The sequence below is a fragment of the Urocitellus parryii genome, chromosome 11 (assembly GCF_045843805.1).
Source record: "Urocitellus parryii isolate mUroPar1 chromosome 11, mUroPar1.hap1, whole genome shotgun sequence".
In the NCBI taxonomy this organism is placed as follows: Eukaryota; Metazoa; Chordata; class Mammalia; order Rodentia; family Sciuridae; genus Urocitellus; species Urocitellus parryii.
The window spans coordinates 72,569,960-72,593,673 of record NC_135541.1 but is presented as its reverse complement, the minus strand read 5'-3'; the positions used below and the strand labels follow the sequence as shown (position 1 = coordinate 72,593,673).

Genomic DNA, 23,714 nt, shown 5'->3' with positions numbered 1-23,714 from the left:
ATTTTTTCCTACATGTTTGCACGTACAACTTAATTTGTATTAAGAAATTGCATGGGTTTTGTTTTTGTTTTGTGGTTCAACCCAAGGCCTTGTACATGGTAGGAAAGTGCTCTACCACTGACCCAGCCCCATAAGTTTTATAAGTATGTACCAATGACTTTCTATATAATAATTAAAGGAATCATTCAACAAAACTCCTAAAGTAAAATTACTTTTAATTGTATACATGTTATTATTTTAAATCAATATAAACATCTTTAAAGAATATATTTCAACATTATAATTTAACAGGTAAAATTTTTGTGATAGTCTTCCAAAATGACCTTACAATTGGTACTTTAATTTGGGTTAATTGTATCTCCACCCAGTTTTATCTTTTGAAGCATTTTCCAAACAGGACTTTGTTCTATGATGTAAGCTTTAGTTGTTATCATTCTATAGCAGATGCTATCTATGTATGGTTTGGAGGTAGTCTGGAAGAAGATATAAACATGCAGCATTACTTACAGAAACCCAGCTATCTTTTTCAGTCACATAAAAAAATACCTAAATGTAATTCATTCAGCAAGTATCTCTGAATCACCTATAATTTAAAAAATATATGTGTTATTAGAGTAATAGGAAAAATACCTGATTTCCATCTTCAGCAAATTTCAAATATAGCTGAAAAGCAGAATAGGATAGGGGATACATTCCAAATTTAAGACTAAGGAAGACCTGGGCTGGGGCTGGGGCTCAGTGGTAGTGCACTTGCCTGGCATGTGAAGGCACTGGATTTGATTTTCAGCACTACATATAAATAAATAAAAATAAAGACCTATCAACAACTAAAAAAATATATTTAAAAGAAAAAAAAAAGGAAGACTTAACTTTGCCTAAGGGAGTTCTGTGTATCTGGGTACACATACGAAAAGAAAGTGGGCAACTATGGAGAACATTCCATAAAACAATGTTTGTATTCAATTCATGACTGCAATCTAGGCAGTATATATATTTCAGAGTTTGAAGGAAGATGATACATATACAGCTAAATGTTCTTTTGATCCAAACATTCACAAATGGATAGTAGCTACCACAAAAGATGAGGAGAAGCTGAGTTCAGGCTTGGGAAAGAGCTTTAAGCATGAAATAGCAAATTCTCTGAGTAAACAGAAGCTGAGTAGTTGTCAATCCTGCTTAAAAGGGCGTGTAATTTGAAGTTAAAAACCTAAAAGTATACTACTATTTGTATGTAAACATGTCTTCTTTCCCATGTGACTTACCTTGGCAATAGTGCACATAAGAGTAATAGCATTTGCTGTGTTGTGTACTGGAAGTATCCGTAAGTTACTTCCCAGGAATCTGAAAAAAAAAAATTGGTATTTTACAGAGATCTTATAACTTACTGGCATTTGCTCTCTTAAACAGGTGTAAAGAGGACATGAATCTCAATTGTAAAGTGTTTATTCATTATGTGTTTATTTCCAACTAATGCCATGGGATTTGAAGTGGCAATATACCCAGAATTTAACTTAATTTAAAAAGGGCTCACTTTTGGTTTAGTCTTGCAGAAGAAGCCCAGAAGTCCTTCCCAAAGCCCATAAGTCTTTCCCAAAAAGAGCCCATAAAGTTTGTCTTGTAGCAAAACAAAACTCAGGCCTCCCTTTAAGAATTGCTAACTGAAGTAAACAATACAGTGTAAAAAAGAAAAAGGAAAAAAAGCAAAAAAAAAAAAAAAAATCCTGTAGTGCTGTTTTTCATACCTCTGCTGAATCCTGAACATCAGTTTCCATTCTTCAGGCCCATGGAGGGCAGCAAACAAAACCAAAAAACTATTTTTGTGAATATTAATAAACTTCTCAATTTTGTTTATAAATATTTCTTCAGCTGACATAATGCATTCTTTAGCATCCATTAATAAAAATGCAACTCCTAGGAAAGGTAAAAGTCAATCTGTCATATAGAGCAAAATTTGTAAACTCAAGAAAATAAAAAATAGCTATAACAAAATATCCAGACCCTAAACTCATAAGGAGTAGAAATTATAACAATTCTTAACAAAAATGATTTAGGTAGTTCTTTGAAGTACTCTAGTAAAATAATAATTTGCATAGCAGTGTTTTCCAGATAAGGCACTGTCCATATGAGGGTAATGCCTAATTTTAGTTAAAAGCTTGACTGTATTTTAAAAGTTAATCCTTTATGTTACTTAAAAAAAATTTTTTTTTAAATGGCTTATTAGAATGTACATTCAAAAGATACAGGTAAGCAGCCAGATGGAAAAGACACACAGCAAAGTATCTCAGATGAGATCTCATGGAATTTCACTGCCCTCTCTGGGCCCACCACTTTCCAGGCACCTTCATGTGTTCGGCAATTCAGAATCTCTTCTGACTTTTATTTATTTTTAAGATTTTTTTTAAGTTGTTGATAGACTTCTACTTTATTTATTTCTATGCAGTGCTGAGAATCAAACCTAGTACCTCACACATGCCAGGCAAGTATGCCACCTCTGAGCCACAACCCCAGCCCTCCTGTGACTTTTAAAAGCTAGAAATCAACTAAAGAAAGGGTAGTCTTAAGCAAATATTCAATCATTTCTTGTTGGAGAAACCTTTCTACCAGAGCTTAAGTACTTATATAAATTAATATACTCAACAGATATCTTGGATCTCTGAAATAGTATGAGGCACATAAGAATAATCCTGGGGGGAAAACTTGATTGAATTATTGTTCTTTAAAAGATGTGGTAAAGACAATCTGTGGAAATGACTTCATGATTATATAAAAACTTGATGAGCTTGAGCAAACTTATATAACCTCTGAACATATATTTCCTCCTCTGTAACATTGGAATAATAACCCTTTGTTAGGCCTGTCAAAAGGATTAAATAACGTATACAAAGGGCAAGAACATATAGTATGTCACCAAAAACACTTTACTTCTACCTGGAGGAGACTATTCAATCAGGAGGAATGAATTTGAGACTGGAACACTTTCAGCCTGGAGGTCTTATTTTTAAGAGCTTTTGAAAGCACCAGTTTTCCAAAACCTCTGCTATAGTAAAGGTCTGTTTACAGCCTTCTTGATAAAATCCTTTATCTCCATCTCTTTAATCACTTCTGTTATTTCCCAAGCACAAGTGAAGCTGTCTCTTCCCATCTCTCCAATCTTTTATCCTAATTCCTGTACTTTGCCCATGACTCATGGTTATACAGTTTTAAGATTTCGGGAATATTTATTTGTCCCCATACAATTCTTTAATATTTACTTATAACCTATTGAGTAAATTCTCATACAAAATCATGACAAAATATCTCATTTTGGTTTTGCATTCAAATTTGGACCATTGATGCCATGTTGGCCTCTTGTTAATACAGTTCATACTTTAATATTATTGATTGATTATTGGGAGAGTGGCATTTCTATTTTCATCTTAGTTCCAAGGTGAGTATTTTTTCCCATCCTCCATCAGACTCTCTTCGTTCTTTTTTTTTTTTAAGAGAGAGGAGAAAGAGAGATCTTTTTAATATTTTTTATTTTTCAGTTTTCTGTGGACACATCTTTATTTTATTTTTACGTGGTGCTGAGAATCAAACCCAGCACCCCACGCATGCCAGGCGTGCGCGTTACCGCTTGAGCCACATCCCCAGCCCTCTTGGTTCTTTTTTTAAAAAAATATTTCTTTAGTTATAGGTAGACACAATGCCTTTATTTTAATTTTTTATGTGGTGCTGAGGATCAAACCCAATGCCTCACCCACACTAGGTGAGCACTCTACCACTGAGCCACAACCCCAGCCCCCTTGCTTCAGTTTTAACAACTGTAACCTAAAAAGGAATGTATTCTGTAATTGACCATCTGTGCTTCTTTGCAGCAACAACAGTTTAACACATTCACCTCTCACTAAAGGTAATATGTTAATTATTACATGACTACTGACTTACAAAAATTATTAGAATTTATATCAAGGCAGTTAGCAAATATACTATACCAGAAAGAGAAAATATGATTGATCCATTTTCCACTGTATCTGAATACCGAATCTTGTGGCTTTGATTTTCTAGGGCAGTTGCAATTTCATAAGTCTTTAAAAGAATTTTTAAAAATACAAACTTAAAGATATGCTTACAATACTTTTATTATAGTTAATGAAAAAACATTTAAAGTTTAATACTTTATTTTATAATGTCACTTGTAAAGATTTGTTCATCAAAAGAGAAAATCTGTTCTCTATGGAGAAAAACACTTTTAAGAACAAAAATATTTAATCCTACTTAAACAATGATTGTATGTTTGGAAATGAGTTAATGTACTATAGATATGTTATTTGGGAGCAGAAATTAACAACAATATTGAAGAACTAACCCATGACAATCACAGAAATGAAAACTTTAAAAAAGACTACTTGGAAATGAATTATGACATGTATTAATGTATAACTCTGGAAAATGGATGATAATGTATTTCTTAAGTGGTTGACAGAACCACAAAATGCCAGAAACATAGATGACCGCACAGGAGACAACCAATTCTCCAATTCATCAGTTTTCGTTAATTATTTTAATGTACTCTTAAGAAGGCGAGTCAGAAAACATATGAAGACAGCATTACTATCTTCTGGCTTAAATACTATTTCAAAATTACCTCAATTCAGGACTGGGGCTGTAGTTCAGTGGCAGAGCACTTGCTTTGCACACGTGTGGCACTGGGTTTGATCCTCAGTATCACATTAAAAATAAATAAAGGCATGCTATCCATCTACAACCACACACACACACACAAAAAAAAAACTTTATCACTTAAAAAAAAAGTTACCTCATTCCCATTGTACCAAGAAATTCGATCATGTTAACCAAAATACTAAAATCCTAGCAGTTAGGGCTGGGGTTGTAGCTCAGTGGTAGATCGCTTGCCCAGCATGTGTGAGGCATGGGTTTCAATCCTCAGCAACACGTAAAAATAAATAAAATAAAGGTACTGTGTCCATCTACAAAATATATATATATATATATATATATATATATATATATTTATATAAATATATATATATTCATTTATTTATTTTAAAATCCTAGTGGTTAATAGTGTTTCCTAACTGGTTAAAACTCAAGCTTGTGAGTCTCCAAATGGATAAAAATATCTTAGATAGATTAATTTTACATTTTCCTTCAGAACATGTATATTTTAAGCACACAGTCTAAAATTAAGTATAAAATATATGCTTCTCTTCCTTCCTAAGAGAGTATTTTTTGTGCTACTTATATCCTGACCTACAGTTCAACTATGGCCCTTTCTTCTGAGGTTTTAAAACTGTACATTGCTTTCAGCAATGACAGATTAAGTAATTTAGGTCAACTCTCCTGCTGAAGGCAACTTGAAAAACTGGACAATTAAAAAAATCTGCTTGAATGCATCAGAGAGCTAGCAAGATAGTTAAAACCTATAAGGTGAAGTTCTATACAAAAATTCAAAGATATAACCCTAGCATTTAGGCCACATCTTCCCTGAGGGCATCTGACAATTCAGAAAGAGGCAGAAGAAAAGCTAAACGAAGTTTTTGACAAAAGTAGAACAGCTCTCACTGGGAATGAAGCCTAACTTCAAACCATTTAAATCCCAGAAATTATATTAAGATGATACTGAATTACTAGTACTCCCAAGCACCTTCCAGAAGCATTCCCTAGAGCAACATTTCTCAATCAGTCTTCTCTATCAGTTTTCTCTTTCTTCTTTATAGAACAAAGAAAACTATTTGAGTGACTATTTTTTTAATTCTCCCATAACTAATGCCATTCTACATGCATAGGAGATAAAGTTAATTCATCATATACAATAAGCAACTGATGGCTAGGGTTGCCAGATTTAGCAAATAAAAATGCAAAATATTGGGCTGGGGATGTGGCTCAAGCGGTAGCGCGCTCGCCTGCCATGCGTGCGGTCCAGGTTTGATCCTCAGCGCCACATACAAACAAAGATGTGTGTCCACCAAGAACTAAAAAATAAATATTAAAAAAATTATCTCTCTCTTAAAAAAATGCAAAATATCCAGTTAAATTTGAATCATAATTATTTATTATGTAATTTTTAGTGTAGATATAACTCATGCAATATTTTGGACAAACCTACATTAAATGCATTGCTCATCTGAAATTCAAATTCTGTTTAACCTGGCAAATAAGGAATTAGTGGTTCATTCTCTCACAGAATTAAGACTTCTTTAGAGAAATCCAATATTACTTTAGGCCTCCAATTGCTTCTACAATCTTTTAAATAAAAATTCCAACACAATAAAAAATAATCAGACAGGTCTGGGGCTGTAGCTCAGTGGTAAAGCGCTTGCCTCACTGGGTTTGATCTTCAGCACCACATAAAATGAATAAAATAAAATAAAGATATTGTGTCCATTTACAGATAAAAGATTTTTTTAAAAAAATTTAAAGGTGAGAAGAGCATAGATAGAATAACAGGAAAAGGAATGCAGACTTGAAAGTATGATTCTTAACTGATGAGTATGAAAGGTACACATGAATCAGTTATTGGTAACAGTGTTAAGAATAACTTAAGGCAGATTATGAGGACCTATATATGCTATGCTGAAGAATTTGAATCATATCTTACTGGAGGGCCAACTAAAAGTGATAATAAAAAGGAAATAAGAAAGGTAAAATAAAGAAGTAATGAATTGAGAGAAATAAGTTTAAGAGCTGATATATTGGGCTGGGCGTGTAACTCAGAGGTAGAACATTTGCCTAGCATGTGCTAGACTCCAGTTTTAATCCCATTACTGGAAAAAAAATACAGATTTTTCAAAATAAATGGGAAATTAAGATTAGATTTTCTAAAATATGTTTCACAGATTATTAATCCCATGAAATAGTCCCATAAAATGTTCCTTAGTCATAAAATTAGAAAACAAGAAATATTATTTTGTCTCCTTTGGGGAGTTTCACAATACGTTTAAACATATTAAAGCCTCTGAAGAGGAGTACAGAAAAAAAAAAAAAACCTTGTTCAACTTTGTTTATACCAGTATTCCAAATAAAATCCGTACAATAATCCTTCCTGAATATATAATATCTATTAATGTCCTTTAAAACTAGTATTAGGAGCTGGGGCTATAGCTCAGTGAGAGTGCTTGCCTAGCACAGGTGAGGCACTGGGTTCCATTCTCAGCACCACATAAAAAAAAAGTAAATAAAATTATTTAAAAATATATTTTAAAAAACTAGTATTATATCTAGAAAATCTACTCATATGAAAGTAAATATAAATTTAAACAGAGATGAAAAAGGGCACTTAATAACTAGTAGTTCACAATAGAATTAAAAGAATGCCAATAGGAAAATTTTCACCACAGAAATGGCAAATTTCATTAAATTCAGCTTAATAAATTTAACAGCTCTTATTAAATGGGTATTTGCAAAATTATAACTTATATACTCAGAATAAAGTATAAAAACCTAGTAGAGAAAAAAATCCACATTTTTTAAAAGATTATGAACACAGAAATTGAGTAAGAACCCAATTCCTCCTCCCCCCTTTTTTTAACATTGGGAATCCAACATAGGACCTTGTTTGTGATAGGTCAGTGGTCTATCACTGAATTATATCCATAGCCCAGGAAAATCCTTTAATAACTTCAGGTACAAATAATTTCCAAACTACATAAACTGTTAGGCACATAAGGAATTTGGAGTAGCACTGAGGAGGAAAACTATCCTAATTCCTATGAAAATAACATTAAAAAGAAAACTACAGATCATCAATCTTTGATAAATAATGATTAAAAAAATAGCAAACCAAATTTCAAAAGAATAGAAGAAAAATCCACAACTACCAGTTTCTTTAATTAAGAAATGCAAAGATTAGTTATTTAGGTTCTTATCAACAGATAACACTAAGCACGTATTTTAAAAATAATGCACTTATTTCTGATTAAGAGGAAAGACAGCATAAATTAAGCTGAGATGAATATTTTTTGACAATTGGTAAAATCATATATAATAAAACACTGGAGATATTCCCATTAAAATGAGCAATTGTTTTGGTTGCTCTGGTCATAGCAAAAATAAAAATAAGAGATATCTATCAGAAATTCTCATTAATTACAAATTTTCACTAACTACCTTGAAAACTCAACAGAATCAGCTAATAACATATTATGAAAAGTCAGTGCAGAGATTAAATATAAAACAGAATACCACAAATTAAATTTTCCCCATATATGTAGATTGAAAACATTGGTGGGAGAGAGTATATTGGACTTTACAAGATTAACAAAACTTCAATATTCTAGGTACTTAATAAGAAACAGGAACAATCTGAAAAAAACACTTTAACAGAAATTAAGACTTTCTTTGATGGGCTTATTAGTAGAGTGAACGTGAATAGGAAAAAAATCAACAGGAACCTCCAAAACTAAAAAGCAAAGAGATCAAAAAGCAGCTGAGGGTAGGGGGCATATCCAGGAACTAACTATAAAAAGTGTAACATGAATATGGAACTATCAGAAAGAGGAAAAAAAAGTGAAAGGCACTAAAAACAAAATTGAAGAAATAACTGACAATTTCCTCAAATTAATGTCAGACACCAAATCATATAATCATATATCCAGGAAGCTCAAGGAACATTAAGCAATAAAAATTCCAAAAAGGTATACTTAGGCACAACTGTTGAAAAAATTCTGGAAAGAAACCGGAGGAAGAAAACAGCTGACTCTAAGAGGAGCAAAGATAAAAATTACATGACTTTCCCTCACAAGCTAGAGCTGCAAGAGATTGGTATGAGATGTTTAAACTGGTGAAAAAAACACTGATCTAAATTTGGAAGAATAAAAGACCCAAGATAGCCAATGCAATATTGAGCATGAAGACTGATGTAGGAGTAGAGAGAAAGAGGAAATACTGAAGAACAATACTGTCCAAATTGTATTGCTATATCGTGTGCTCATATAGAGATGTAAACAATGAATCCCATTATATATAATTATAATGCACAACAAAAAACATGGGGAAAAAACTGAAGGAGAGAACGAAGGATTAGAGGAACTCAGAATTTTACCTAGTGTTCCAAGAGACTGAATCAAAACACAAGGTGTGCTGTCACATGTTAATGTAGTGGGGCCACAGAAAAGCACTGAAGTACAATTCTAGGGAGACAGTAACCAGGTAAAACCCAGAAATACTGGTTTTCAGAATAATAAGAAAAATAATAAGAGAAATGGAACGCATAAACACTGAGTGCCATATAGCTCAGTAGGGAGAAGAAGCACCCCCTTTGACAGGCTGAAACAGACTCTTAGCAAACTTTAGGGGGCAGAGTTTTCCAACAAGCAAATTATACAGTCTGAGCAGATCACAATCATGAACTAGTGTGGGAAAAGAGGTTCCCTGCACTTCCCAGCAGATTTGGATAGTGCTGTAATAGGGAGCCACCTTAAGAAGAGTTCCATGGTCGAGCTTACTGCATGGGAGATCCCAAACCACTGCATTTCTTAAATCTCCCAAGACTCAACAGCCTCTTCTCTTCACTGGCTTAGTGGGTGTCCATTCCAAGAAAGTCAAAGAGACATAAATCCACTGAAAACTCCTAGAAATGGGATATGTGGTCTGAGAGGCAGAAGGAAGCAGAAGATACTTCTATTTAAAATTGGCAGATTGAGGGCTGGGGATGTGGCTCAAGTGGTAGCGTGCTCGCCTGGCATGCCTGTGGCGCTGGGTTAGATCCTCAGCACCACATACAAATAAAGATATTGTGTCTGCCGAAACTAAAAAATAAATATTAAAAAATTCTCTCTCTCTCTCTCTCTCTCTCTCTCTCTCTCTCTCAAAAAAAAAAAAAATTGGCAGATTGACCTCTGTGACAAGTAACAAGACAGCTGTGTGTGGATTTGCAAGGGGGCTGGGTCTGGGAGAGGTACAGGTGGGTTTGGCAGACTGCTTAGGGCTCCCTACCTTAGTTCAAAACCCACTGGCTTGGTAGCTTCCCTCATGCACAGAGGTATTCAGAGAATAGCCACCACAATTTGGTCATTTGCCACAACCCCAAGCACATGAGATGCACAATCTGGATTGGTCCACAGGCTTGATGGGTGAGAGGGTTTGGCCAGCAACTCAGATTGATACTGAGCCACTCACAGAGGCCTCAGGCCCTGCTTAGGACAACTTTGCCTTAGTCTGCACTGGTGGAAAAAGAGGGGCAGGGTTCAGCCTACAGATGTCCTAATTGGTCTGACCTGTTTAGGCTGGGACTAAGAACCAACAAACAAGACTGCACCTATAAGCTACAACCCCTAGATACCTGGTAGATTCCAAAGTTAGAGACTTCTGAAAGAACTGTCTTGCCAAGCACAGTGGTGCACGCCTGTAATACCAGTGTCTCAGGAGGTTGAGACAAGAGAATCCTGAGGTCAAAGTCAGCCTCAGTGAGAGTGAGGTGCTAAGCCACACAGGGAGACCCTGTCTCTAAATAAAATACAAAATAGGGCTGGTGATATGGCTCAGTGGGTCGAGTGCCCCTGAGTTCAATCCTTTGTACAAAAAAAGCAAAAAACCAAAACAAAAACAAAACTGTCTCCATTTTAAATTCTTGGCAAGGAGGAATCATTCTTTATTCTGTCATTCTAGTTAGTTTTCCCTATTTTATACTATTATCTAATTTTATGTATTTTTTAACTCTAGATTTTTCTCTCCTTTCTCATTTTTATTCCATTATCTTTTTTTCTTTCTCTCATCATTTCTTACTCTTTCTACCCCTTATAATGTACCTTTATATTAATTTTACCTTTATTAATGCCTATCTTCTCTTTGGCTAGTGGAGTTGTAGAAGTTATTTTCAACAGGTTTTTATTTTATGATGATATCTGGTTTTCTTTTTAAGTTCTTGCTATCACTGGTGGTTATTTTCTCCTCTCAAAGTAGTGCTAGGGCTTGAACCCAGCACTTTGAAAATGTTGGGTGGGTGCTTTGATGCTAAGATATACCTCTAACCCGGTTGAGAGAAATTGTACCTTACCCCATCTAAGACCTAATCCTACTCAACCCTTGATGCACCCATAAACTTAAATAGAGGAGACAAAATCACCCTGCTGATGACCCAGCCCCAAATGTGAGGAGAGCCTAAAGATTGACTACTGAATATTCACCTTACCTCCACCCCCAGAAACACCTCACCCATGAGGAGCCTAGTACAGGTCACTCCCAAACCTTCTCAGATTACAAAGTGCAAACAAGTCAGGAGGAGTAATATGGGGTGTATACCTCACATAGTCAAATATCTACATCATACCTTCCTGAACTAGCAGAGGGTCCCCACTTATACAAGTCCAACAGAGAAAGTAGGTGTTCCCCCGCCCCAGGTTCCAACAGAGTATACACAGAGTCATTGAAACATAATAAGAATAGCCTAAGAAGCTATAGGGAAACCACAATATAAAATCCAAATGAAATTAATCTCAACACTACACAACAAATCAATGTTCCAAGGTACACTATAAAGAGAAGACTGCATCCCAACAGATGCACAATCTCAACACAGATGAGAAATAAGAGAAAAACAAGGCAACATGATGCCTCCAAAAGTTCAAAACTCCCCAATAAATGAATCCACGGGTAACAAAATGGATGAAATACCAAAGAATTTTTTTAAATGATTGTTGAAGCAATCAATGAACTCAAAAAAGATACAAATAAACAACCAAAAGAATTAAGGAAGACAATGCAGAATATGAAAGAGCATTTTTATAGAAATCCTGAAAAAGAACCAAACAGAAATCTTTGGAATGATAAGCTTAATACATCAAATAAAAAGCTCAGTTGAAAATCTCACCAATAGACTAGATCCAGCAGAAAGAATATCAGGGCTTGAAGACAAGGTAAGATGAGTAATAAAAATAAGAAACTATGAATAGAATGTACAACTTCTCTGGGACAACATTAAGACCAAATTTAAGACTCATAGGTCATGGTTTAGATATGATGTGTCCCCCAAAAGCTCATTTGTGGGACAATATAAGAACATTTAGAGGTGAAATGATTGGATTAGGAACACTTTAACTTAATAAGTATACCAATCCACTGATAGAGCTGAACTTAGTGGTATATATCTTATGTATGAGTGTGTATATATGTATGTTTATAAGTAAAGTGGATCACAACAATGATACAAGGAACAGGAGGAGGAATTAGGACTATTTTATTATTATAAAATAATAAAATATATCTATATCATACCTACCTGAACTACTCACACTGACTATGAAATAGTATAGTGTAATTTGAAAGTAGATTCATGTTAGTTATAAGTGTGTAATGCAAATTTTACAGTAACCAGTAGAAGTAGTAGTACTATTATGCTAAGAAAGGGAAAAAAAAATGGGATGATATTCTCAGGCAAAACTACAAAAGGCAAAAAGAATGCAAGAACAAAACAGAAATAAAGAACAAAATCAACAAATTGAGAGCAATATTAAATAAAGTAGATTTAATATAAATATATCAATAATTGATGGCCCATGGGAGTTCTTGAATGTCCTCCACGGCTACTTCTGAGTTGGATACATCTACTGAGAACACAGAAGACATTTCATCATCTGAATCAAATCCAAAGAACATCTGATATTTCTTTTGTGCAAAGACAAATAATCACTTTAGCATTAAAAAAAGAAAGAAACTTCTGCATTTCTACAGGGGAGCATGTTAGAGCATTCATAAAAATAAGACCATTACTGCAATTTTATACCTGGATTAGAGGAAATGTGGAGAGTATTATAAAAATGTTTTTGTTATTTTTAATGCTGATTAATATGAGGTTTTGCTCTAAAATTATTGTAGTAAATAGGGTTTAGGGGCTGGGATTGTGGCTCAGAGTGGTAGAGCGCTTGCCTAGCACGTGCAAAGACCTAGGTTTGATCCTCAGCACCACATTAGAAAAGATAAACAAAATAAATGTATTGTGTACAAATAAAAAATTTTAAAAATAGGGTTTAAAGTCTTCTGTTAAAGTGGTACCGTTAGCCAGGTGTGGTGGCACAAGCCAGGTGTGGTGGTGCATGCCTGTAATCCCAGCAACTCGGGAGGCTGAGGCAGGAGGATCATGAGTTCAAAGCCAGCCTCAACAATGGTGAGGCACTAAGCAACTCAGTGAATCCCTGTCTCTAAATAAAATATATATTTTTTTAAAAAAGGACTAGAAATGTGGCCCAGTGGTCGAATTCCTGAGTTCAATCCCTGGTACCAAAAAAAAAAAAAAAAGTACTGTACTCAGAACAGTAGAGGACACACATTGAGTGAACGTATTAATACCTGGATATTCACCTAGCCTGGGACTCTTTTTTTTTTTTTAAGGGAGAATTTTTTAATCTTTATTTTGTTTATTTATTTTTATGTGGTACTGAAGATCGAACCTGGGTCTCACACATGCAAGGCGAGTGCTCTACCACTGAGTCACAACCCCAGCCTGCCTGGGACTCTTAAGAGAAAGAAGGTCACCAAATAGTTCTTGCATAAAAGTAGAAGTAATAAAGATCCCAGCAGATGGATAAAAACAAAAGCATTATGAAAATTCAGGGGAACAAACCACCCAAAGGGCCCAAAACACTTCAAACAAATGATCCCATTGACACCACAGTGGAAGAAATATTGAAAATTTAGAAAGTTCATAGTGAAAATTTTCCATAAGCTAGATGAAAATGTAAATAATTAACTTAGAAAACACAGGAGGTGAAAGATCATTTCAATAAAGAGATTCTGAAAAAGAGTCAAACAGAAATCCTTAGAAATGAAAGACTCAATAAATCAAATTCAAAATTCAATGAAACATATCACCAATAGATTAGATCATTTTGAAAATAGATTCTCAGTCTTAAAGACAAAATGCATAATTTTGAAAATAAAGTTGACAATAAAGAAAAGATGTTAAGAGTCCATGATCAAAATATTTAAGAAATCTAGGATAACAGTAAGGCACCAAATCTAAGAATCATTTGCATAGAAGAAGGCTCCAATGAATACACAATGAAATAGTATAAGAAAAATCTTCCAAATCTCAGAAACAAGATGGAAATCCAATTATAAGAACCTAGAGAACCCCAAATAGTCAAGATCAAAAAAGATCCTCTCCAAGACACATTATAAAGAAAATGCCTAATATATAGACTAAAGATAGAATTTTTAAAGCTGCAAGAAAAAAATAGCAGGTCACATTTGGGGGTAGCCAATTCAGATTTCAACTGATTTTTCAACTCAGAACCTAAAAGGCAGGAGGATTTGAAATAATATATATATATATATATATATATATATATATATATATATATTTGAAATAATATATATATATTTGAAATAATATATATATTTGAAATAATATATATATTTGAAATAATATATATATATTTGAAATAATATATATATTTGAAATTATATATATATTTGAAATTATATATATATATATATATATATATATATATATATATATATCAAGGCCGGAAAGAAAATGGTGCCAACCAAGATTGCTATAAGCAGCAGAACTATCCTTCTGAACAGAAGATAAAATAAAAACCTTCCAGGATAAGTATAAACTAAAATAATTCAAAACTACTAAGCCTATACTACAAAATACTCAATGAAACATTTCATGCAAAAGAAATAAAAAATAAAAATAAAAACCAGCATAGAGATGAATCATACTAGAATATTTAATTAAAGGATAATCAAGTTTAAATTAAGCATTAGAAACAAATCAAAATCATAGGAAATGAAAATTATCTCTCTATAATAACAATGAATGTAAATGAGCTTAACAATCCAAACAAAAGACACACACTGGCAAACTGGATTAAAAAACAAAGAGACTTGCCTTACAGGCAAATACATCCATAGACTAAACATAAATGAATGGAAAAAAAATATAATGCAAATGAAAAATGAAAGCAAGCAAGGGTAGTTATTCTCCTATTGACAAAGTAGACTTCAAGTCAAAATTAATCAGAAGAGAAAAGATGGTTACTTCATAGTAGGCAAGGGAATCATCCAACAACAAGATAAAATTATTATAAATATTTATGTCCTAACCAACAGTGCACTTATGTACATAAAACAAACCCTACTCAATGTAAAGAATCATACAGACCACAATATAATAATATTAGATAATTTCAACACACTTCTCTCACCATTACATAGGTCGTCCATACATAAACTAAGTAAAGACTCCTTAAAACAAAAAAATACTATTAATCAAATAAGACAACTGAATTCACTTTCTTCTCAGGGGCACATGGACCTTTCTCTAAAATAGATACTATTTTAGGTCACAAAGCAGATCTTAGAAAATACAAAAACAAAATAAAAATAATTCTTTGCATCCTATCAGATCATAATGGAATGAAATTAGAAATCAATGATGAGATAAAAAACAGAAAGCACTCTAACATTCGGAGATTAAATAATACTCTTTTGAATGATGTATGGACAGCAGAAGAAATTAGGGAGAAATAAAAAAATCTTAGAAACAAATGAGAAAAGAGATACAATATATCAAAATCACTGGAAAGTATTAAGGCAGTTCTAAGAGGAAAGTTTATAGTATTGAGTTCCTACATTAAAAATAGAAGCCAGGTGTGGTGGCACATACCAGTAATTCCAGCGACTTAGGAGTCTAAGTCAGGAGTCTCAGCAATTTAATGAGGCCCTAAGCAACTTAGCAAGACTTATTGCTTGGATGTGAGGTCTTCCTCAGAAGCTCACTTGTGAGACAATGCAAGAAGGTTCAGAGAAGAAATGATTGGGTTATGAGAACCTTAACCTAATCAGTTAATTTATCCCCAATGGGATTAACTGAGTGGTAACTAAAGGCAGACAGGATGTGGCTAGAAGAGGCGGGCATTGGGGGAATGACTTTGCGGTATATATTTTGTATCTGGCAAGTGGAGTCTCTCTCTGCTTCCTAATCACCATGTGAGTTGATTCCTAGGCCACATGCTTCCAATATGATGTCTGGCCTCACCTCAAGCCCAAGGAATGGAGCTGGCTATCTGTGGACTGAGACCTCTGAAACCATGAGCCCAAAATAAACTTTTCCTTCTCTACAAGTATTCTGGTTGGGTCTTTCAGTCACAGTAGCAAAAAAAAAAAAAAAAAAAAAAGAAAAAAAAGAAAAAAAAAAGCTAACTAAAATAGTGACACTGTCACAAAATAAAAAAAATAAAAGGCTGGGGATAAAGCTCACTGGTAAGCACCCCTTGGGTTCAATCCCTGGTACAAAAAACAAATCTTTGCAACAATGAAAAATCCAGGACCAAAAGGGTTTTCAGTCAAGTTCCACCAAACCTTTAAAGCAAAATTAATGCCATCTCCTTCAAATTATTCCATAAACTAGAAAAGGAGGGAACACTGCCAAATTAATTCATAAGGCCAGCATTACCCTGATATAAAAACCAGATAAAGACACATCAAGAAAAGAAAACTTCATCCCTAATGACACAGATACAAAAATCCTTAAAAAAAAAAAATGGCAAGCCACATTCAAAAACACATGAAGAAGACAGTACATCAAATGAGTTCATTTCAGGAATGCAAAGTTTGTTCAACATACACAAATCAATAAATGTAACATACCACATAAGTAGAGTTAAGGATAAGAATCACATAATTATCTCAATAGATACATAAAAAGCATTTGACAAAGTCCAGAACCCATTCATATTTAAAACACTAGAGAAACAGGGATAGAAGGAACTTACCTCAACATTGTGACAAATCCAAGGCCAAATCATACTGAATGGAGAAAAACTGAAAACTTTTCTTCTAAAATCAGAAACAAGACAAGGATGTCCATTCTCACCACTCCTATTGAATGTAGTTCTCAAAACTCTAGCCAGAGCAATCAGGCAAGAGAAGGAAATTAAAGGGATACAAATGGGAAAAGAAAAAGCCAAATTATCTCCATTTGCTAATGACATGATTCTACATCTAGAAGACACAAAGACTCCACCAGGAGACTTCTAAAGGTTATAAACAAAATTAGTGAAGTAGGAGGCACAAGATCAACATACATAAATTGATCACTTTCTCATATTCCAATAATAAATCTGCTGAGAAAGAATTCAGGAAAACTATCACATTCATAATAACCTTAAAAAAAAAAAACAACTTGGAAGTAAATCTAACCAAGAAGGTGGAAGTCCTATACAATGAAAACTACAGCACACTGAAAATAAGAAACTGAAGACCTTAGAGGATGGAAAGACCTCCCATGTTCCTGGACAGGCAGAATTAACATTGTCAAAATGGCCACATTACCATTAGTGTTATCTAGATTCAATGCAATCCCCATCAAAATACTAATGAGAATCTTCACAGAACTAGAAAAAAAGTCCTGAAATTCATTTAGAAGAATAAAAGACCCAGGATAGCCAATGCAATATTGAGCATGAAGACCACAATACCTAACCTCAAATTATAATAAAGAGCTATAGTAAGGGCTGGGGATGTGGCTCAAGCGGTAGTGCACTCGCCTGCCATGCGTGCGGCACGGGTTCGAACCTCAGCACCACATACAAAGATGTTGTATCCACGGAGAACTAAAAAATAAATATAAAAATTTTAAAAAAAGAACTATAGTAGAATAAATAACATGGTACTGGTATCAAAATAGATATAAAGACCAACAGAATAGAATACAAGACATAATAGAAGGCACAGACATAAGCCCAAAGAGTTACAGTCATCTGATACTTGACAAAAGTGCCAAAAATATATGTTGGAGAAAAGATAGCCTTTTTAACAAATGGTTGGGAAAAATGGATATCCATATGTAGAAGAATGAAACTAAATCCCTATCCCTCACTCTGTACAAAAGTCAAATTAAAGTGGATCAAAGACCTAGGAATTAGACTAGAAATTTTTTAACTGCTAGAAGAAAACACAGGCTTCTCCAACATATAAGATTAAGAAATAAAAATTAAGAATCAATAAATGGGATGTCATCAAATTTAAAAGTTTCATCACAGTTAAAAAAAAATTAAGAGCATGAAGAAAGCCTACAGAATGGGAGAAAATCTTTGCAAGTTCATCCTCTGGCAGGGGATTAATATCCAGAATGTATAAGAACACACACACACAAAAAAAAAAAAAAAAAAAAAAACTTGACACCAAAACAAGTAACCCAATAAATAAATAGGCAAAATAACTAGATACTTCAAAAGAAGAAATAAAAATGGTCAATATATGAAAAAATGTTCAACATCCCTGACAATAAGGGCAATGTAAATCAAAACTACACTGAGATCCATCTCACTCCAGTTAGAAGGGCAATCATCAAGAACACAAATAATAATAAATGTTGGCTAGGTGTGAGGAGAAAGGTACACTCATACATTGTTGGTGGGACTGCAAATTAGTACAACCACTTTGGAAAGCGGTATCCATATTCCTCAAAAGACTTAGAATAGAACCACCATATGACCCAGTTATCCTACTCCTCAGTATTTATCCAAAAGAACTAAAATCAGAATACTCTAGTGATGCAGCCACATAAATATTCATAGCAGCACAATTCACAGTAGCCATGCTATGGGACCAGTCCAGATGCCTGTCAGCAGATGAATAGTTAAAGAAAATGTGGTATATATGCAAATTGGAGTTTTACCCAGCCATAAACATGAATGAAATTATGGCATTTGCCAGTAAATGAATGAAACTGGAGAACATCATGCTAAGTGAAATAAGCCACACGCAGAAAGTCAAGGGTTGAATATCTTCTCTCATATGCAGAAGCTAGAACAAAGTAAGGGAGAAAAAGGGGACAGTAGACCTCACAAAGATAAAGGGAATACCAGTGGAGTAGAAGGAAACTGAGGCGGAGGGATGAACAACTGGAAAAGGGAAGAAATGTGGGATGAATTTGACAAAATTATGCTGAGTACAGATATGGATATGCCACAGTGAATTCCACCTTTATATAGATCTATAAAGGACCAGTTTAAAAAAATGATAAATAAATAGAAGGAAGACCACTAGAGTAGTGGAAGGGGAACAGTAGAAAGGAGAATAGAAGGGAAAGAGGAAGCACAAAAGACTGAAATGAAGTAAATTAAATTCCATGTATGTATGATTATGTCAAAATGAACCCCACTATTATATATTACTATAATGCACTAACAAAAGCATTAAAAAAAGGACAGGGCTGGGGTTGTGACTCAGCTGTAGCGCACTCACCTAGCACATGCGAGGCCCTGGGTTCGATCCTCAGCACCACATAAAAATAAATAAATAAAATAAAGGTATTGTGTCCAACTACAACTAAAAAAATAAATATTTAAAAAACAAACAAACAAACAAAAACACAGACTTCCACTGCTTTTGAGGACATTTTTAAAAGTTGTGCTTGATAACTTTTGACTCCTCCAGGAAAGAATGTTTTTTCTGGGCATGATGCTTGTATATGAATCATCATTAATAAAGTTAGGTGATAGATATGTCTCTTGCATGAAGACTAGATATTAGTATTGAATCCATTTAACTGTGTGACTAAAATTTAAATAAATATGGAAATTATGGTTATAGAAAAATTATGTCATAAACATTTTATGTAATTAAAAGTTATAAATATTTAATGTAATTAGTATTTGATCATTGATATAATTAATTAAAGTCCTAACAGGAAAGGGAAATTGGTAATGTTCTATTTCATGGCCTGATTAGCTTATATGGGTATTACATTTATAATAAATGTGTTTAATGATTCTATATATTTTATGAATTTTCTCTATGTATATTTTACAATTCGAAAAAAGAAAGACAAAATAAACAACAACAAAATCCCTGAATGGAGGTTTGAGTTTAAGAGGAGTAAAAAGAGAATTATTGCCATGGAAGATAGAACTGATGATAATATCCCCAAAACAGAAAATATGAGAGGTCAAAATACATGGAGGATATTATGAGAAGATCTAACACAGATCTAATAGAAGTTCAGAGTAGAAGGAGGGAAAGCACAGGACAGAGGCATTATTAAAGATGATGAATGAGAACCTGATAAGTGACATAATTTCACAGATTCATGAAGCCTTAAAAGATTTTTTTAATCTTCACATTAAATCTATAGAATTCTAAAATGTAAAAAGCAGACAGACAGGAAAGACAGGAATTTTCAAAGGAGTGACCATTAAACGGACTGTTCTCTTATTAACACGGAAGCTAGAATCAATAAAATAAGATCTTCAATATGCTGAAAGAAAATAGCTATAAAACCAGTAAAAAATATCTTTCAGTTTGGAGCAACTGGAATTCTCATACATTATTGATGGGAGTATAAAAGACTGTGAACTGACTGACTCCCCCCAGGTATTCAACTTCCCATCCCCTTCCTCTACAAACTACAGAGATAGCAGCCTTCCAATGCTGCTAAGACTATAAAGATCAATTTCTGTCTCAAAAATCCTTACATATATATACATATATATAAACACACACATATACACATACAAACATGTATATGTATATATACATACACACATATACAGATGTAAGTATCTAGGTGTATATATATGTATGTACATGCCTTACTGTTTCTAGATATATTAACATGTCTATTAGAGCAAGCTTAGAGAGAAAAAAACATGAGAAAATTTCCAGCCTTAAAAGACTTAGGATGTTGAACATGGATGCAAGAAGTTTATACTTTAGATTTAAAATACATTTAGTTTATTATGTACTTTGTACTCTCCAAAACTAATTGTGGACACTTAAATGAAGGATCTTTTAAAATATGGTTTTATGTGAAAATTAGTTTCAATTGTTAAATTTAAGATTAATGTCTCAGTGAGCCCCTTTACCTTAAGAGACGAGCTAATAATAACTGTAGTCGTCCATTTTATTTCTTCTTTCCCACCACTTTCAGCCATCGTACGTCCTTAGATCAGCCCAGCTTCCAATGGTATCACAATCTAAGAAAATTAAGAACAACAACAACAAAAAGCCATATATAAATGTCTGTTTTATGAGCAAACCAATGAAAGAAAGAAACAAACTTAAGAGTAATGTGAACATTTTTGGGGGCTGGGGATGTGGCTCAAGCGGTAGTGCGCTCGCCTGGCATGCGCAGGGCACTGGGTTTGATCCTCAGCACCACATAAAAATAAAATAGAGATGTGTGTCCACCGAAAACTAAAAAATAAATATTAAAAAATTCTCTCTCTCTCTCAATAAAAGAGTAATGTGAACATTTTAAAGCATAAATGTATCTGTCTTTTATATACCTTTAGTTTATTCAACACTATGCTTTAACAATTAGAAGGAATGGCTCTCAATTCAGAGCATTACCTTAAAGAAAGAGGACTTATGCCAAGAACTGTGAAAAGTCTTAAGGTTTTATTCTACCTGCAAGCTAAAAAGTTAACCTGCCAGATTTGCTGGTAAATGGATGGAAATGGAAACTATCATGCCAAGTAAAATAAGCCAATCCCCCAAAAAACAAAGGCCAAATGTTCTCTCAGATATGTGGATGCTAAAACACAATGAGGGTGGGGAGTGGAAGTTCACCAGATTAGGAACAATTAGTTATCTATATATTTTCAAATGAACTTAGAGGTCATACCCTACACCATATACAAAATTTAACTCAGAGGAAGGGGACAGGGTGGGGGGAGTGAGGGGAAGGGAATGGGAAAGACAGTAGAATGAATCATACATAAGTATCTTATGTCCATATATAAATACACAACCAGTGTAATTCCACTGTGGGGAGCCACTCTGAATGATTTGCATCATGGAGCGGAGAGGCTTTGACCGTCACTATATCATATCTCATAGTGACTTGGACATTGCCCTGGTCCAGAAAGTTTGAGGACATGATTTCAGATGTCGCCCTACAGCCCTTGGGTCAAACTATACTCAAATGCTTGTAACTCCACCCCTTAACTTTTTAGATGGAACTTTCTAAGAATGAGGGTCCTCCCAATAAAAGCCCATTTCTAAACATGCTCGCTCTCTCTCGCCAGCCTCTTGTGACTATCCCTCGCTCTTCCATTTGGGGAGCTTGAGGCTGAGAGCGGAGGAACCATACTGAAGCTTGTTTAAAGGTAAAGTGTGTATCTGTGTTTTATTTGGTGTCCCTGGAAATTCACACCAGCAACCTTAAGTTCAGCTGCCCTCGCAGGTGGAGAGCTGCACTCCACATGATGTACAACCACAAAAATGGGAAGTTATACTCCATGTATGTAAGATATGTCAAAATATATTCTACTGTCAGGTGTAACTAAAAAGAATAAAAATATTTAAAAACATATTTTTAAGAAAGCTAACCTTCCACTGTTTCATGGATAACTAGATCCAAAACTCAGCGACAAAGGCAATTTTTTTAAGACTGATGTGATTTTTTTATACCTTTATTTTATTTATTTATATGTGGTGCTGAAGATCGAACCCAGCACCTTGCACATGCTAGGCAAGCGCTCTACCCCTGAGCCCCAGCCCCAGCCCCCAAAGGCAATTTTTTTTTACTCACAACAATAGCAGTTACATCTAGAGTATCATTGTTTTCTTGCACCAGGTCCCATAGGGTAATGAATTATAGTATTGGAAAGGAACCAGAGTATAGGAAACCAGTCTTTTATAAGCAATTCTGCTTTCTACTCTGGAGGGAAATACTATATCTTACAAAGCTACTTGTCATACAAATATCCAGGAATAGGGCCTGAATATATGCAGTTCCAACAAGGGCACAGGTGATGCTGATGATGCTGGTCTGAGAATATCACTGCACTAAGAGAAGGAAGACCATTCTGGAAAACAAATACTATACAATATAAAAACACTATACAACGGAAACCAGCCTTAAGGAGAATTTCAGTAAATTCAGTGTGCTAAAATTTATGACATATGTTTTTGAGATGGTTGGGAAGAAAACAAAAAAAAATTATTGCAAATCTAGAAGCATAAAATTGAATTTCAATGTACTCTAAATTTGTCTTTTCTGATTACATTAAGGCTTAACACATTTAAGCCATGTTTCTACCTCTGTGAAATGCTTGTGTCTTTCCTCATTTTTCAATTAGAGATTCCTTTTCTTTTTCTCGTTTGTTGGTAGGATTTCTTTCTTCTTTTCCTTTCCTTTCCTTTTTCTTTTTGTAACCAGGGGAAAGTGCAAGTGCAGTCCTTCACTATCACAAATTATGCAGCCATGTTTCCCACATTTGGGGAAATCACAGGGCTCAGCACATCTGGTAGTGCAGTGAAAAAGTCTTACCTTGGGAGGACCATCTTCATAATCATGATGTCTTCTCTGCTAGGTGAACATGAATTTCTGTTCTAGATCAATTCTTTATCAGCAAGATATGTTTTTTCCCACCTTGTGAATTGGCTTTTCCCCTTCTTCAGGTAATATTTGATACATGCAAATTATTATTTCAATACAGTCATATTTATCAAACTTTTCATTTAGTTAGTACTTTTTGTTTCTTATTCAAGAAATCCTTGGGGCTGGGGTTGTAGCTCAGTAGTAGCCTAGCACAAGTGAGGCATTGGGTTCGATCCTCAACCCCACATAAAAATAAATAAAGGTATTGTATGGGGCTGTGGCTTTGGCTCAGCAGTAGCACACTTGCCTGGCATGTGTGAGGCATTGGGTTCAATACTCAGCATGGCATATAAATAAATGAAATAAAGGTCTATCAACAACTAAAAGAGTATTTAAAAAATAAAAATAAAGGTATTGTGCCCATCTACAACTAAAA

The 23,714-nt window shown here is 34.2% G+C and overlaps 1 protein-coding gene and 1 non-coding gene across 2 annotated transcripts; both read right to left on the bottom strand.

The window, feature by feature from the left end:
• Positions 1 to 338: 338 nt before the first annotated feature.
• C11H1orf146 (chromosome 11 C1orf146 homolog) lies at positions 339 to 20,885 on the bottom strand. The gene is made up of 5 exons (XM_026403113.2): positions 20,817 to 20,885; positions 3,975 to 4,068; positions 1,743 to 1,911; positions 1,263 to 1,341; positions 339 to 473 (listed from the first exon to the last, which is right to left on the bottom strand). Exons 1-5 carry the CDS (start codon positions 20,883 to 20,885, stop codon positions 339 to 341), a joined length of 546 nt encoding a protein of 181 aa, XP_026258898.2.
• A 2,228-nt stretch (positions 20,886 to 23,113) lies between these two features.
• Positions 23,114 to 23,278, bottom strand: LOC113192871 (U1 spliceosomal RNA). The gene has a single exon (XR_003302069.2). It is a non-coding gene; the product is annotated as a U1 spliceosomal RNA (small nuclear RNA).
• Positions 23,279 to 23,714: the final 436 nt, after the last annotated feature.

Excerpts from the sequence above, each read along its gene's own strand:
- C11H1orf146 (XM_026403113.2), bottom strand. The coding sequence starts at position 20,885 with ATGGCTGAAAGTGGTGGGAAAGAAGAAATAAAATGGACGACTACAGTT. Across the intron at positions 4,069-20,816 it reads TTATTAGCTCGTCTCTTAAG|ACTTATGAAATTGCAACTGC; the intron begins GTAAAGGGGCTC and ends ATTCTTTTAAAG. Across the intron at positions 1,342-1,742 it reads ATGTTCAGGATTCAGCAGAG|ATTCCTGGGAAGTAACTTAC; the intron begins GTATGAAAAACA and ends TTTTTTTTTCAG.